The sequence below is a fragment of the Lacerta agilis genome, chromosome 14 (genome assembly GCF_009819535.1).
Source record: "Lacerta agilis isolate rLacAgi1 chromosome 14, rLacAgi1.pri, whole genome shotgun sequence".
In the NCBI taxonomy this organism is placed as follows: Eukaryota; Metazoa; Chordata; class Lepidosauria; order Squamata; family Lacertidae; genus Lacerta; species Lacerta agilis.
In genome coordinates, this window is record NC_046325.1 from 49,653,918 (window position 1) to 49,668,455 (window position 14,538).

Consider the following 14,538-nt stretch of genomic DNA (forward strand, 5'->3'; position numbering starts at 1 on the left):
AACTTGAGAGTATTAGAAAACATTGGAAACACAGAAGCTGTGTCGTCCACATACACAGATTAATTAAACAAAGAATAAGATAAATTGAACTTATTCTTTGGTCTCTGTGCAGTCACACACAATGGCTATGATCAAGAAGACTCTGACCAGTGGTTTTCCTTCTTACTTAGGGAAAGGCAAAAGTCATCTCTTACATAGTACCTTGCATTTCGGAAAGAGAAATTAGTGAACTTGCTGGTTTTCTGTACTGCAAACAGCAATCCTCATCTTGAAAAGGGCTTCCATCTGCAGATCAGTCTTCCCAATGTGTGCCTACCCATAAGGAACTCTGTATTGAGCACTAGTGGGTGGACACACATCACTCCTACAGTTATAACTACATTTTCACACAGGTGATTAGCGCTGTCTGCCACTGCTGGTTGCCTGATGTGGGGCTGTGGGTGGAGGGAAGAGAACAGCTGCAGGCATTGCACATGGCACCCAGCCACCACCCTTCATGCAGAATGCAAGATTGGCACCTACAGCTGTGCATTAGGATCACTAAACAAGGCCCATGTATAAATAAGCTTCAATTGGGTGCTGGGCTATGAACTAAACTCTTCCCATAAGCTATGGTTATCTCAAAATGTTGCTGTGTGTGTGATCGCACAGAAACAGACAAGAATTGTTCGATCCCAGCTATTCAAGACCATCCCCACTCTCTGTGTGGAGAAGGTAAATTTGCTGGACTGAGTCCAACTTTGCATGATTAACCAAACTGAACACCAGTGCTACATTAAATTATTTTGTTGCCTTACGCCAACATCTTGAGTTTTACACGTGTGTGTGTTTGCACATGCACGCTACTCATTATCCATGTCAGTCATGGCTAATAATTTTACTAAGGTTATAGGCTATTTAAGAAATAAAGTACTTTGTTTAAATGCCCAGTTTAAATAACCATATTTAGATATAGATAGTTTTGGTGTAATATATACAGAGGACAGACTAAAGCTCAAGTTAAATGCAAAAAAGATTCTCCTCTCCCCCCCCTCCCCCATCACTTCCTATTAGAGATGTGAAGGCCCGGAAAAAATTGGGGGGAAATGGTTTTTTTCCTGAAGCCTTTTTTGTTTTTTTCTGGAAAATTGGAAAAATTGAAAAAAAAATAGATTATGTAATGTTTTATTTTAACATGATGAATAACATATTTTAATATAAAGGGGTTCAAATATTTTATAAATGATTTCTAAAAGATATGTATGGTATCAGATTATTCTAATTTCTGTGAGGACAAGCAAGTCCTAGGTTACAAACTGAACTCTACATTGCAAGAACAAGATACATTTCTTCCTTTAGGAGGTGCTGTTGTTACCAGAAAAGAAAAAGGTTTTGGTTTTGGTTTTGCATGCGTGTGGTATGCATTGGTTCTGTTCCTCTTCACTAGGCCACAAAGCACTGGAAGAAAATATAGAGCAACAAAAAGGGCCTGAAAGTATGTACTTAATTACAGCTCAGAAAATGATTCTGATTAAATTTCATGCCCATTCATTAAAACTTAGTCCCACTTCCTTCTTCAGTTCTTTTTATGAGAATGTTTTTTTTTAAAATACTATGGAGAAGAAATATGAATAATTGTTGCTTCTGGATTTTTAAAAATTGTTTTGTGGAGTTTTTTATTTTTTTTTGTTCCACATAACTAGTAAACAGTTCAGGAGATTGTTGCTCCATTTGTTACAAATACAAATAAATATTATTTTAAAAGTAAATTCTGCTTGTAATAATTGTTTGGATACACTATATTTTTAATATGCTAGTTGTGATAATTTTATGCCCATTAAAATTGTCCATAGTTATATTTTATGTTTCTAAAGTAACAGATTGACTTTCAATCTGGAAAAGAAAAAAGAAGTGCTAATGTAGCATTTTTTTTCAATTTTTCCAAAAAATTCCGGTTTCTCCGAGCTTCAAAATTTCTGGAAATTTTACATCTCTGCTTACTATCTTCAAAATATCAATGATACCTCTCAAATGATATCAATATATTCTGGGTCTCTTCTGATCAATTGGTGCTCTTGGAATCTTTATGGACAAAATGTGTGAAATGTATATTATGTATTTTAGGCTATTTTTTATGCAAGTAAAGTGTTTGGTATTTTTCAGTGGAAACTCAGTACAAATGGCTAAACATTTTATCAGTGTACTTGTAGGCTATTGAGCAAAGCTGTCTCATTTAGCATTCAAAATGATACCAACAACCTATAGACTAGTTCTAATACAGTGGTGCCCCGCTAGACGAATGCCTCGCTAGACGAAAAACTCGCTAGACGAACGGCATTCGTCTAGCGGAAGCCGCCCTGCAAGACAAAAAAGTCTATGGGGCTGCTTCGCAAGACGAAAAATTTTCGTTTTTTTTTTTCCGTTTAGCGGAGCGCGGCTGCCATTGCCGCTCCGCTAGACGAAAATTTTCGCAGGACGAATTATTTTCGTCTAGCGGGGCACCACTGTAATGCCTCAATGGGACTTATGGTTCACCATGGAAGAGGGAACGAAAGGAAATTCTTACCATGAATTTCTATTCCCAGAGACTCCTTGAGGACAGCCTTTAAGCTGGGATGGCTACTCTCTCTGACTGGACAGGCAGGGTCACAAAGATCCTTGCTGGGGGAGGAGTCATTCCATGGTCCCCAGACCAGCTGATCAAGCAGGAAAGAACCCCCCTCCCCATATATTGTCACGTTGCAGGTACTTTATTTGCTGTTCCCCGCTTTGGTTGGCATCTTTCATGAAGCTCATGTCCACTTCGAGTTCAAGAGTTTGGTTGTATCCCCAGCCATGTGTGAATCTCCCAGAGTGGTGGGTGCTGTCCTCCAGGAGTCTCTGGGAATAGAAATTAATGGTAAGAATTTCCTTTCATTCCCCAGAGGCTCCTGGAGGACAGCCTTTATGCTGGGACTACCTGAGCTTCACTAACTAGAGGCATTATGGCTATACCACCCTTTGCAGCACCTTCCTACTGAAGGCTGCGTCAGTGGATGCTCATTTGTCCAGTTAGTAGCGTCTTGTGCTCTGCATATATCCAAGGCCTATATACCATATTTTTCTGTGTATAAGATGATGCTTTTTGCTAAAAAATAAATAAGGGTGTTTTCATATACATGGATATTGAATGCAGAGGGGGGACGTGCGATTAATGGCAGTGGCAAGCAGGAGATTGGCAGTGGCAATTGGGCAAGTGATTGGTAGCTGCAGCAAGGCCTGCTGGTGATTGGCTGTGGCTGCGGAGATTGGCAGGTGTGGCAACGCAGGCAGGCGATTGGTGGCTGCGGCAGGTGGGCTGCTGGTGGCAGCGAGTGCACAGATAATTGGCTGCGGCGAGGTGTGCAATCAGTGGCTGTGGCAAGCGATTGGCAGTGGCGGGCAGGTGGGTGAGCGATTGGCGGAAATGACCTCCCCCTTCCCCACCCCAAAAGCTAAACAACTTAATTTCTTAATTTTGGGTTTAAAAAAATAGGGGTCGTCTTATACATGGAAAAATACGGTGTGTGTGTGTGTGTGTGTGTGTGTATTCAGCAGCTGATTGATTGCAGCCTGTTATTATATGCCGTTTCAGGAGCGCCTCATAATTAACACCAATATTCCAAATTAGTGAGGAACTGATCACAAATCATTCCGGAGATGGAGGTTCATCCATGGCAGGGACGCACTTCCCAGGGCGCACCCATTCTGCCTTTCAAGTTGGCAGATACAGGCTTAAGTAACACCGCAGGATGCAGTAAACTCCCCAGAACCTCCTGAGGAGCATTACCAGGAATTTACCTCATAAATCCTGTCTTTCCCCTGCCCAAACAGCTCCACTGCCCTGGAGGGCAGCAGAGCGTGATCATCATAAATTGTGATGTCACCTGGAAACATCCATGGCCCCATTGAATGCTGTTGATGGCCCCCCCCCCTCATGGAATGTGCTGTCAGCCCTCCCAGGGGCGTTTTTCCTGGAGCTATCTGGAGACTGAGGAGGTGAAAACTACGCCCCTGATTATCTCCACACTTGAATGAGACAAATAGGGCTTCAGGTTTTCTAATGGCTGCTGTTCTATCTAAGTAAAACTGTAGGGCCCTACACACATCTGGTGAATGTCAAGCCCTTTCCTTGTCTGTCTTTGGGCTTGGGCAGAATGAAGGTGGTACTACCTCTTGTGCCCTGTGGAATAGGGAATTAACCTTAGGAATGAAGGGTGTAGCTGCAAGACCACCTTGTCCTTGTGGAAGATGCATAACTGGGGGTCCAAGGATTGGGCTATGGTGAGGAGGGAAGTGCATTGAGTTGGGTCCTTGTGGGCAAGGTAGGCCCAAGATGGTGCCTGCAGCTGTGTTGGCCAGTGAGGTTATGGACATGGGCCACACTGCTCTCCTGCCCCTTGCTAGCCTCCAGATCTGCAGTTGGCTTGCAGGTGGAAGAAAAATCAGGTTAAAAAGCAGTCCTTTGGTTCTGTCAATGGGAGAGACTCCCACCTGAGAGGTGGGAAACACGTTTTCATTGGAGCTGGTCTGCATGTCTTTTCTGATTGCTCTGTCCTACTTTGCTCAGTCCCTCTTGACCCAGAACGCTTCTGCTACTCAGAGGGAGGTAGAGCTCTCCCTTGCTCTTGCAGGCAGTCTGAGGCATGGAAAGGGGGAGTGTTCCAAAATTCCCTTGAGTCTGCTTTAGTGCCATCTATGTGGCGTTGAATTGAGGCAGTTGAAAAAGGGAAGGTAAAGGAACAAAGTCTTGGCGGAGCAGGAAGACTGTAAAAGTAAATTACGGTAAATTCAGGTAGAAGCCAAAGAAAACCCCTCAAAAGGAAAAATAAGTAAGTCCGTAGAAAGGCAAATCCAAGCAAAGAATAAAGGAAGTTTTTAGGATTGCTGAATTTGTTCAGCACTGGAGAAAAAAACCCATCTGCCCAGCTCAAAAGGCAGGGACAGTCTGGGGACCGTGGGATGACTCCTCCCCCAGCAACGATCTTCATGAGACCCTGCCTGCCTGTCCAGTCAGAGGAGAGGAGTCGTCCCAGCATAAAGGCTGTCCTCCAGGAGCCTCTGGGGAATCCTGCGTGTACAAGGGTGGAAAGGAATGGGTGAGCCTTGGACTTTGTTTATGCAACACCAAACTGGAGAGCTACCCATAACTAAAATCAATATTGTTTCAGTCATAGAACACCTTTATTTTTCCATGTGTGGAATTAATACATAAAAACAGGAAGGATAAGTTTCAGATAAAATTTAGTTACAGTTAGAAGGTTATTTATTGCTGCCCCTTATGTGATTCAGAGGAAGACTGAAACCATTGTAACTTTACCTTTAACAAATTATGTGTTATCTCAGACTACAGGAACTCATTGCACTGAATATAACTTGCCAGAATATCCATACAGTACAGAATATCAATGTATTCTGTATTCTTCTCTAGTTAAATAAGAAAAGTATTGCTTTTTATTTTCTCCCTCCCCAAGAAAACCATTTCTGTTTACTTCAGGCAAAAGACCTAATAGAGAAATTTTTTAGCCAGCAAGTTGAAGTTCTTGGCAAACGGACAGCACCGCTGCCTGAGATCTACTATATTGAAGGCACTCTGCAAATGGTGTGGGTTAATCGTTGTACTCCAGGTTATGGAATAAATCCTCTACTACATCCAGATTGTCCTAACTGTTGTGGTAGGTAGAAAGTATAACAATCTCCCAGGTTATAAATCTTAATTTTTAAGAAATACTTTTTATTTCAATGGAATTGGCAGTTGTCCTTTCATCATTTCAGGTAATGATGCATATGCTGGAGGTATTAAAAATACTAATTAATTGCAAATTTATGTTAATTACTAATTGGTTAATATGGTGCATTAGAATGTTGATCGCCACTTAAGATGTGTCTGCAATTGTTGGCCTGTCTACATTTAACTTGCTACATTCATACCCTTTTGAGTAGTGTTAGAATGATGCTTGATGAGATTGCCTGTCTGCCAAGGGATCTTGCATTATGCAAAATTCATTGTAACTGAATGCAAGTTTGGCTAGGAGACCTAAAATTGTGCTGATAGATAGTATTTGAAGTGCAAATTTAAAAATACAGCAGTGGTTGTGTTGTGATTATTTTATTTTAAAAGCCTCGATATAAGGCTATGAATTATGTCATCAGTATTGTGGTGAATTTCATCTGAATCTGCCCTTGAGTGTCTCATGTTCTGTTGGAGGTATGCAGTATGGGTGCATTTCTGTCACATTTTAGCCATTATAGACAGACTTTTAGGCTGAAGGTGCAGTCATCCAGATCTAAGCCTGTGGACTGAAGCATGATCTTTTATTATGAAAGAGTCTTTGAAATTTGCTTCCATAGTGGTATAATTTCACAGGGAAAAGGGAGATTATTTCAAAGGGGAACATATGTTTAATTACCAAGTTCTCAACTATTTGTCCATCTAGCTCAGTGTTGTTTACACCCCAAGAGCTCTATAGGGTTTTATGCAAGAGTCTTTTCTAGCCCTACCTGGATATACCAAGGATTGAATCTGGGACCTTTTGCATGCAAAGCATATGTCCTGCCACTGAGGTAGGACTCTGTATAATATAGCGTATAATGTAATCTGCATTGTATTTGCTATAAATCAAATAGAAAATGTCACTTAGAACCATTTAATATGTTCAGTGCACTAAAATATTTGTAAGGTGTGAAACGGCACAATAGACCATAAAATAAATCAAGTAGAATATACTTGTTGGGTTGAAACAGCACCATGGAAGCTGATGTCCCCTAAAGACAACATAGGTATAGTTTATTTATTGTGTAGATAACTGCTATTTACTTTCTCAGCAGTGATCTAAATAAGTGCCAGATCACCCATTCAAGTTCCCCCTGCTTGCCTTCTAATAGACCAAAATTATGCTGTGTTCAAAAATGCAAGTCATTGCAGATCTAGATCTTTCTCCCATTGATTTTACTTAAGAATCCTATGAAATCTTATATGAACTCTTGGGGCCAGTTAGGAAATAACAAACTTGGCTTAATAAATGAAGTTTGTGAAGCAGAGAGTGATCATTGTACCTTTGTGCTCCTCCTTGCATTGCAATTAAACCCCTTTCCCATATTAATGCAAGTAGAAATTAACAAACCCTAGAATTTAATTCTATCATGTGAAAAAACCACAATACTAGTTCTTGGCTTTATTTAAGCTGAGTCTTATGTCTGAAACAGCCCTTGCTATTAAGTTGAAAAAGGAGTAGAGAGTAGAAGTTAATCTTACTGGTTGATGGAGTGCTAAGTTTGCTCTGACATATTAAAGGATTATTTCCTTCATTAAAAACAACTTGATATTATTTAAGACTATGAGTTATGTCATCAGTATTGTATTACTGTACTGAATTACTTCCATCTGAATCTGTGGTACCTTGGTTTAAGAACGATTTGGTTTACACTATTTCTGCAAAACCAGAACTAGTGTCTCGGTTTGAGAACTTTACCTCAGTCTAAGAACAGAATCCAAATGGTGGAAGGGCACCGGCGGCGGGAGGCCTCATTAGGGAAAGCACACTTCAGTTTAAGAATGGTTTTTGTTTAAGAACTGATTTCTGGAACGGATTAAGTTTGTAAACCGAGGTACCACTGTACTAGATTCCTAGTGTATGCTTTGGTGTGTATTTCTAAAGTACTGCAACTTGAGTTGTACCAAAGTAGCATTAATGTTTTGCTTTTGAGTTTTGTTGTTGCTGTTGAAAAGCACCTAAAGCATGTTGTTATATGTAAATGGGGCACAGTTGAAGTTTTTGTTCAATTGATTAACTTTTTTGAGCTGTGCGCTGTGTGGTTGTACATGGACTGTACAGTTCGCTGAAGCCTTGAAACAAATCATTTTAGGTCTTTTCACAGCTCTGAGCTGGGCTAGGATCCAAGATTCAGGGCTAATCCACACTTACCGTTGCCCTACACTTTCTAGGCACCAATCCATGCTTTAAAACTCCATGTCCAAGCTCTTCTTCTTTTTTCTTTTTCTTTGTCCCACCATTTCCCCCAGGAATTGGAACCTGCTTCTTTACTGCTGAATTGGAACAAACAGCAATTCAAGCTTTCCACAGATTGCCATTTGCTCCGTTTCAGCGGTAAAGAGCAGGTTTGCACAGGGAACAAGGAGCTTTAAAGTGTAGCCCTGTGCCTAGAAATGCAGCCCAGAAGGAAGTGTCAATGAGACTTTAGACAAAAGGAAGAGAAACCTCTCCACTTCTCATGCCATCTTAAACATTTGAAAGGTTCTCCTCTTCCATACCATCCTTGGAGCTGTATGGAGCAGAAATATTCAGGCAGCTAAATCATAGAATCCTTTGTTTGTTTGTGTTTAGTGTGTTAGCTCACATGACTCACTAAAGCCACACAACAGATTCCACAAGCACACTAGTTTGCCTGAACCTGAGTCTGCCTTGGGTACTGATGAGGGTGTTGTGTGAGTGAGGGAGCTGAACCTGCTTCTTGCTTTCCTGTCCCTTCTTTTTCATCTTAAACCCTGCCCTTCTGAATATATAGCTTCATAGAGCTATAACCGTTAAACCAATTTAAAGGACTGTTAGTTTAGACAGCAGCCTAGGGCAGTGTTTTTCAACCTTTTTTGGGCAAAGGCACACTTGTTTCATGAAAAAAATCACGAGGCACACCACCATTAGAAAATGTTAAAAAATTTAAGTCTGTGCCTATATTGAATATATATAAAGTAATTTTTCAATTTTTCCCACGGCACACCAGGCAACATCTCGCGGCACACTAGTGTGCCGCGGAACAGTGGTTGAAAAACACTGGCCTAGGGGGTCTGTTGCCACATCTAGTTTGACTATTAAACTGCTTGAACAGTCTCCTGGTGGAAGGGCCTTGGCAATTAAAAGTGGTATTAAACATTGTGTAACTAGGGCTTAAACAAGAGCCACAAGGGTCAAGATAGGGTTAAACTAAGACACCCTCCTATTATATGGCTGGGGGAGCCCTGCTGTGGATACTCTAAATACTTCATTATGCAGATGCTGTTTGAAGAAATTCATATAAGTGGATGCTGAGCAAATTCATCCCCTGCTGACCAATTTATTTAGAGCAACTGTTGATTATATTATGCTTAAAGGAGGACATGGATCCCACAAATGTTATACTTCTTAAAACTGAAGTAGCTCATGATGAATGCCTGTTTATTTGACTCTATGCCAGATAAGCTAACATAGGCAACTGTTGTTCTTGCAAAAAAATAGTAGTAGTGATATTTATTTATTTACTTAATTAATTTCTAATCTACCCACCCTTTCACTGACAGGTGATTCCAGGGCAGTTACTACTTAATGAAAACAAATGCTTATACCATAGTTCAATTAAATTGATTAATATAGTATTAATTTTTCATTAAAATACTATTCAAGTACTGTTTGGTAATGGTTAGTTGTAACTGGCTTGCAATATTTTGATCACTAGGTGGAGCTAATGCTATTTAATAAAAATCTACAATATGAAAACAAGAGGATAAGGCAATGCACTTCCTCTAGTGTATTTCTCTGAATACGGTACTTCAAATAACAGCCTGGGAATCTCTTGGGGAGAGTCCTTTTTCCCTCAGCTCCAGCTTGCAGGCTTCCCATTAGTATCTGGTTGGTCACTGAGGACAGAGTACTGCATTTAGATGGGCCTTTGTTGTGATCCAGCCAGACACTTGCGTTCTTTTCTTAAATCTCAATAAGTCCAGTGCAACCTACAAGTAAATATGCATAGTGTATGTAATGTAACATTGTCCATATCCTAGGAGTTATTTCCATACCAGCATCCAGCATTATGTCTGCACCAATGTTAGACACTAGTTTGCAAACTCTGGTTATGTTTCCATGTCCTAAAAATCACTTACACTGAATATGGAACACATACAGGTAATGTGTTTCTACTGGCATGAATGAAACTAATAGATCTAGGTGACCTGCTGTTCACTTTTTGGGACAACTGACCAATAGGGGGAAATGTCACAATATTGAATACATAACATACAGGTTCTTGCGTGTCTTTTATAGACATTGCCGCTTCAGCGTATTGAGAAATCCATGAGAATAATAGAAACCAGAATGAAGAGAACTCATAGCATACGTTGAGGCTATATGGTTCCAAAAGAGTAATTCATGGAATTCAGCCTTCATTATCTCTCTACAGCATGTGTTCATGCCTTCAGAAAATCTGTATATGGAAACTGGTCTACACAAATCATTTTCCAATCATGAAGCTATCACTGCAGCTTCTTAAAAATTTAATTGTTTGCCTAAAAGTAATTCAGAAAATAAGGCAGGGATGGGGAGCCTGACGTGGCCACCCTTACCCTCATATGCCACATTTGGCGGGTGGGTGAGGCCATCCAGTTGTCAATTGTTTGATGTCACAATGGCATCAGGTGATGATTGTAAGGACTTAAAGCACCACACAGGCCTTGCAAAGACCCCTGCATAGTGCTTTGGAGCAATGCTCATCAGCAGGTTTGAAGTCATGGCCCATCAGCTTTTGGGCTATGACTTTAAACTTGCTTTCTGTAAGGATTGGGTGCTCAGCTGAGCTCCTCATGAAGAGCTCAGTCACACAGTTGCTCCAGATATGTCTGTCTGCTGCACACTGATTGTCCCATATGATGTCAAGTGGGCCTGCTTTGGGGGAAACAAACTTGAAGACTCAGTTGGGACCCCTGCCAAGCCACAATTGACCCATGAGCTGGAGCCTCCTCACTCACCCCGATACAAGAAGTTAACTTGGTGGCCATTTTGACCAGGGTAATTTATTCTGACTGGCAGAATTTGAACTTTATATGAAGAATTAAAGCAGAATGAAATTCAGTTTAAAAATCCTAACAAATACTCTATAAATGATTTTTTAAATGATTGTTCAATGTATTTGTTTACAGTGGTTTGCAGTCCAGGATCCTATAACCCTCATGAAGGAACTCACTGCTTTCCATGCAACAAAAGTTTGGAATATGGAGCAACACATTGTTAACAGAATACCAGCATAGACCTTGTGCTATATTTAGTAGCACTGATGTACCTGATTTATAATATCTTTGTAATGCAATTAAAATTATTTTTTAAACTCCAATTTAATTGGTATTAAATTTGCATTTGGTTGAATGAAGAATGGTATGAGATTGCTGGCAGTAAAACTACAACCTGTTTTGATGCCTCTGGTAGTTTCACATATTCTTAAGGGCAAAGGTATGTGTTATTTTTACCAAGTTCTCTTATCTTAAGACCTTTATCAGACCTGTGTCTGATGTAGTAGATAATCCGAGTGCATCCATTTGGACTGAAGAGATCTGGATCTGCTCAACCCTTGTGCTTACCTTGGGTCATTCACTAGCACTCACCCTGATCTGCTTGAGAGTTACAAAAAGGCAGGATATGCTCTCCATAAAGAAATAAATATCAGGGGAAAACATGCTAGCAATGCATGTTCCCTAAGTTCTTTTGGAGGGATATAAATAGGGTGCAGATGTGGCAAGTAAGTGATATTTTCGGATATGGAGCCAAGACTATTTTTCGTGTTGTGAAACTCTCTCTGTGAGGGAGCCTTCCCAGACCCACTGAAAGAGGCGGTTATTAAACCGTTTTAAAAAACCATCTTTAGATGCGGCCAATATGGCCAACTATCACCCAGTCTCAAATCTTCTATTCTTGGGCAAGGTGATTGAGTGAGTGGTTGCTGAACAACTCCAGGCACACCTGGAAGAAACTGACCATTTGGATCCCTTCCAGTTGGGATTCAGACCTCATCATGGGACTGAAACTGCATTGGTCACACTGGTCGATGATCTCCGGCAGGCTAGGGACAAAGGTGAGAGCTGTTTCCAAGTTCTGCTGGATCTTTCAGCGGCTTTTGGCACCATCGACCATAACATCCTTCTGGACTCTAGAGGGGTTGGGAGCTGGGGGCACTGTTAAACAGTGGTTCCGCTCCTTCCTCCTGGGCTGTGTTCAGAAAGTGGTGGGAGGGGATGTGTGTTCAGACCCCTGGGCTCTCACTTGTGGGGTGCCTCAGGGTTCTGTCCTCTCCCCCATGCTTTTTAACATCTATATGAAGCTGCTTGGAGAAATCATCAGGAGGTTTGGGCTGGGTGTTCATCAGTATGCGGATGATACCCAGCTCTACCTCTCAAATCAGAACCAGTGAAGGCGGTGAATGTCCCTTGTGAGTGTCAGGAGGCGGTTGGAGGATGGATGGCGGCTAACAGATTGAGGTTGAATCCTGACAAGACAGAAGTACTGTTTTGGGGGGACAGGAGGTGGGCAGGTGTGGAGGACTCCCTGGTCCTGAATGGGGTAACTGCGCCCCTGAAGGACCAGGTGTGCAGTCTGGAAGTCATTTTGGACTCACAGCTGTCCATGGAGGTGCAGGTTAATTCTGTGTCCAGGGCAGCCGCCTACCAGCTCCATCTGGTACGCAGGCTGAGACCCTACCTGCCCGCAGACTGTCTCGCCAGAGTGGTGCATGCTCTTAGTTATCTCCCGCTTGGATTGCTGCAATAATATGCTCTATGTTGGGCTACCTTTGAAGGTGACCCAGAACCTACAACTAATCCAGAATGCGGCAGCTAGGCTGGTGACTGGGAGCAGCCGCCGAGACCACATAACACCGGTCTTGAAAGACCTACATTGGCTCCCAGTATGTTTCCAAGCACAATTCAAAGTGTTGGTGCTGACCTAAACGGCCTCGGTCCAGTATACCTGAAGGAGCGTCTCCACCCCTAGCATTCTGCCTGGACACTGAGGTCCAGTGCTGAGGGCCTTCCGATGGTTCCCTCACTACAAGAAGCCAAGTTGCAGGGAACCAGGCACAGGGCCTTCTCGGTAGTGGCACCCGCCCTGTGGAATGCCCTCCCACCAGATGTCAAAGAGAAAAACAACTACCAGACTTTTAGAAGACATCTGAAGGCAGCCCTGTTTAGGGAGGCTTTTAATGTTTAATAGATTATTGCATTTTAATGTTCTGTTGGAAGCCGCCCAGAGTGGCTGGGGAAGCCCAGCCAGATGGGCAGGATATAAATAATAAATTATTGTTATTATCATCATCATCATCATATTATTATTATTGCTATGTACTAAAATTATGAAAGAAAGTTAGCAGCCCTCCTGAAATTAGCTTAATGTAATTGTAGAACAATACAATTCATCTGTTGTTCGCTGTAATCAAGTGATGTATTCTGGGCTATAGGGCTCTGAAGTGTGCTGGTTCATCCTGCTATTTAAGTCATAATATGAAATGGCTTTTGCAAACTGTAAAAGGTCAGTATAGAGATTCATGTGGAAAATATAGGCTCCTTCCATTGAAATAAATTAAAGATTCTTGTACCGTATATCGCGGCGTATAAGACGACTTTTTAAGCCCGAAAAATCTTCTCTAAAGTCGGGGGTCGTCTTGTACGCCGGCAACATCATGCGATGTGACCCGGAGTTCCGCCCCGCCACTGGCTGCATGGAGCCTCTCCCTGGCGCTCCAGCCGCAACCGCTGCCTCAGCCGCCATGGAGCCCGGGCTAGGCGTGGGCGGAAAGCGGGAGGCTTCCTGTGCGGCGACGGGGAGGTTCTCCCCGCTGCCCCAGGCGTCGCTGCCGCCGCCTCAGCAGCCATGGAGGCCGTCCTGCGCTTCGGCGGCAAGCACGGAGGCCTCCTTTGGGGCGACGGGGAGGTTCTCCCCGCTGCCCCAGGCGTCGCTGCCACCGCCTCAGCAGCCGTGGAGGCCGTCCTGCGCTTCGGCGGCAAGCGCGGAGGCCTCCTTTGGGGCGACGGGGAGGTTCTCCCCGCTGCCCCAGGCGTCGCTGCCGCCGCCTCAGCAGCCGTGGAGGCCGTCCTGCGCTTCGGCGGCAAGCGCGGAGGCCTCCTTTGGGGCGACGGGGAGGTTCTCCCCGCTGCCCCAGGCGTCGCTGCCACCGCCTCAGCAGCCGTGGAGGCCGCTGTGCGCTTGGGCGGCAAGCGTGGAGGCCTCCTTTGGGGCGACGGGGAGGTTCTCCCCGCTGCCCCAGGCGTCGCTGCCACCGCCTCAGCAGCCGTAGAGGCCGCTGTGCGCTTGGGCGGCAAGCGTGGAGGCCTCCTTTGGGGCGACGGGGAGGTTCTCCCCGCTGCCCCAGGCGTCGCTGCCGCCGCCTCAGCAGCCATGGAGGCCGTCCTGCGCTTCAGCGGCAAGCGCGGAGGCCTCCTTTGGGGCGACGGGGAGGTTCTCCCCGCTGCCCCAGGCGTCGCTGCCACCGCCTCAGCAGCCGTGGAGGCCGTCCTGCGCTTCGGCGGCAAGCGCGGAGGCCTCCTTTGGGGCGACGGGGAGGTTCTCCCCGCTGCCCCAGGCGTCGCTGCCGCCGCCTCAGCAGCCGTGGAGGCCGTCCTGCGCTTCGGCGGCAAGCGCGGAGGCCTCCTTTGGGGCGACGGGGAGGTTCTCCCCGCTGCCCCAGGCGTCGCTGCCACCGCCTCAGCAGCCGTGGAGGCCGCTGTGCGCTTGGGCGGCAAGCGTGGAGGCCTCCTTTGGGGCGACGGGGAGGTTCTCCCCGCTGCCCCAG

At 44.1% G+C, this 14,538-nt stretch overlaps 1 protein-coding gene across 4 annotated transcripts in view; it reads left to right on the top strand.

The window, feature by feature from the left end:
• The window catches only part of ZPBP (zona pellucida binding protein), a 28,864-nt gene extending 17,770 nt beyond the window's left edge, over positions 1 to 11,094 (top strand). For all 4 annotated transcript variants that reach the window (XM_033170049.1, XM_033170050.1, XM_033170052.1 and 1 more), the window contains 2 exons: positions 5,495 to 5,672; positions 10,904 to 11,094. In XM_033170049.1, the coding sequence (XP_033025940.1) occupies positions 5,495 to 5,672; positions 10,904 to 10,995 (270 nt within the window). In that variant the 3' untranslated portion in view covers positions 10,996 to 11,094. The remainder of the gene's footprint in view (positions 1 to 5,494; positions 5,673 to 10,903) is intronic.
• Positions 11,095 to 14,538: the final 3,444 nt, after the last annotated feature.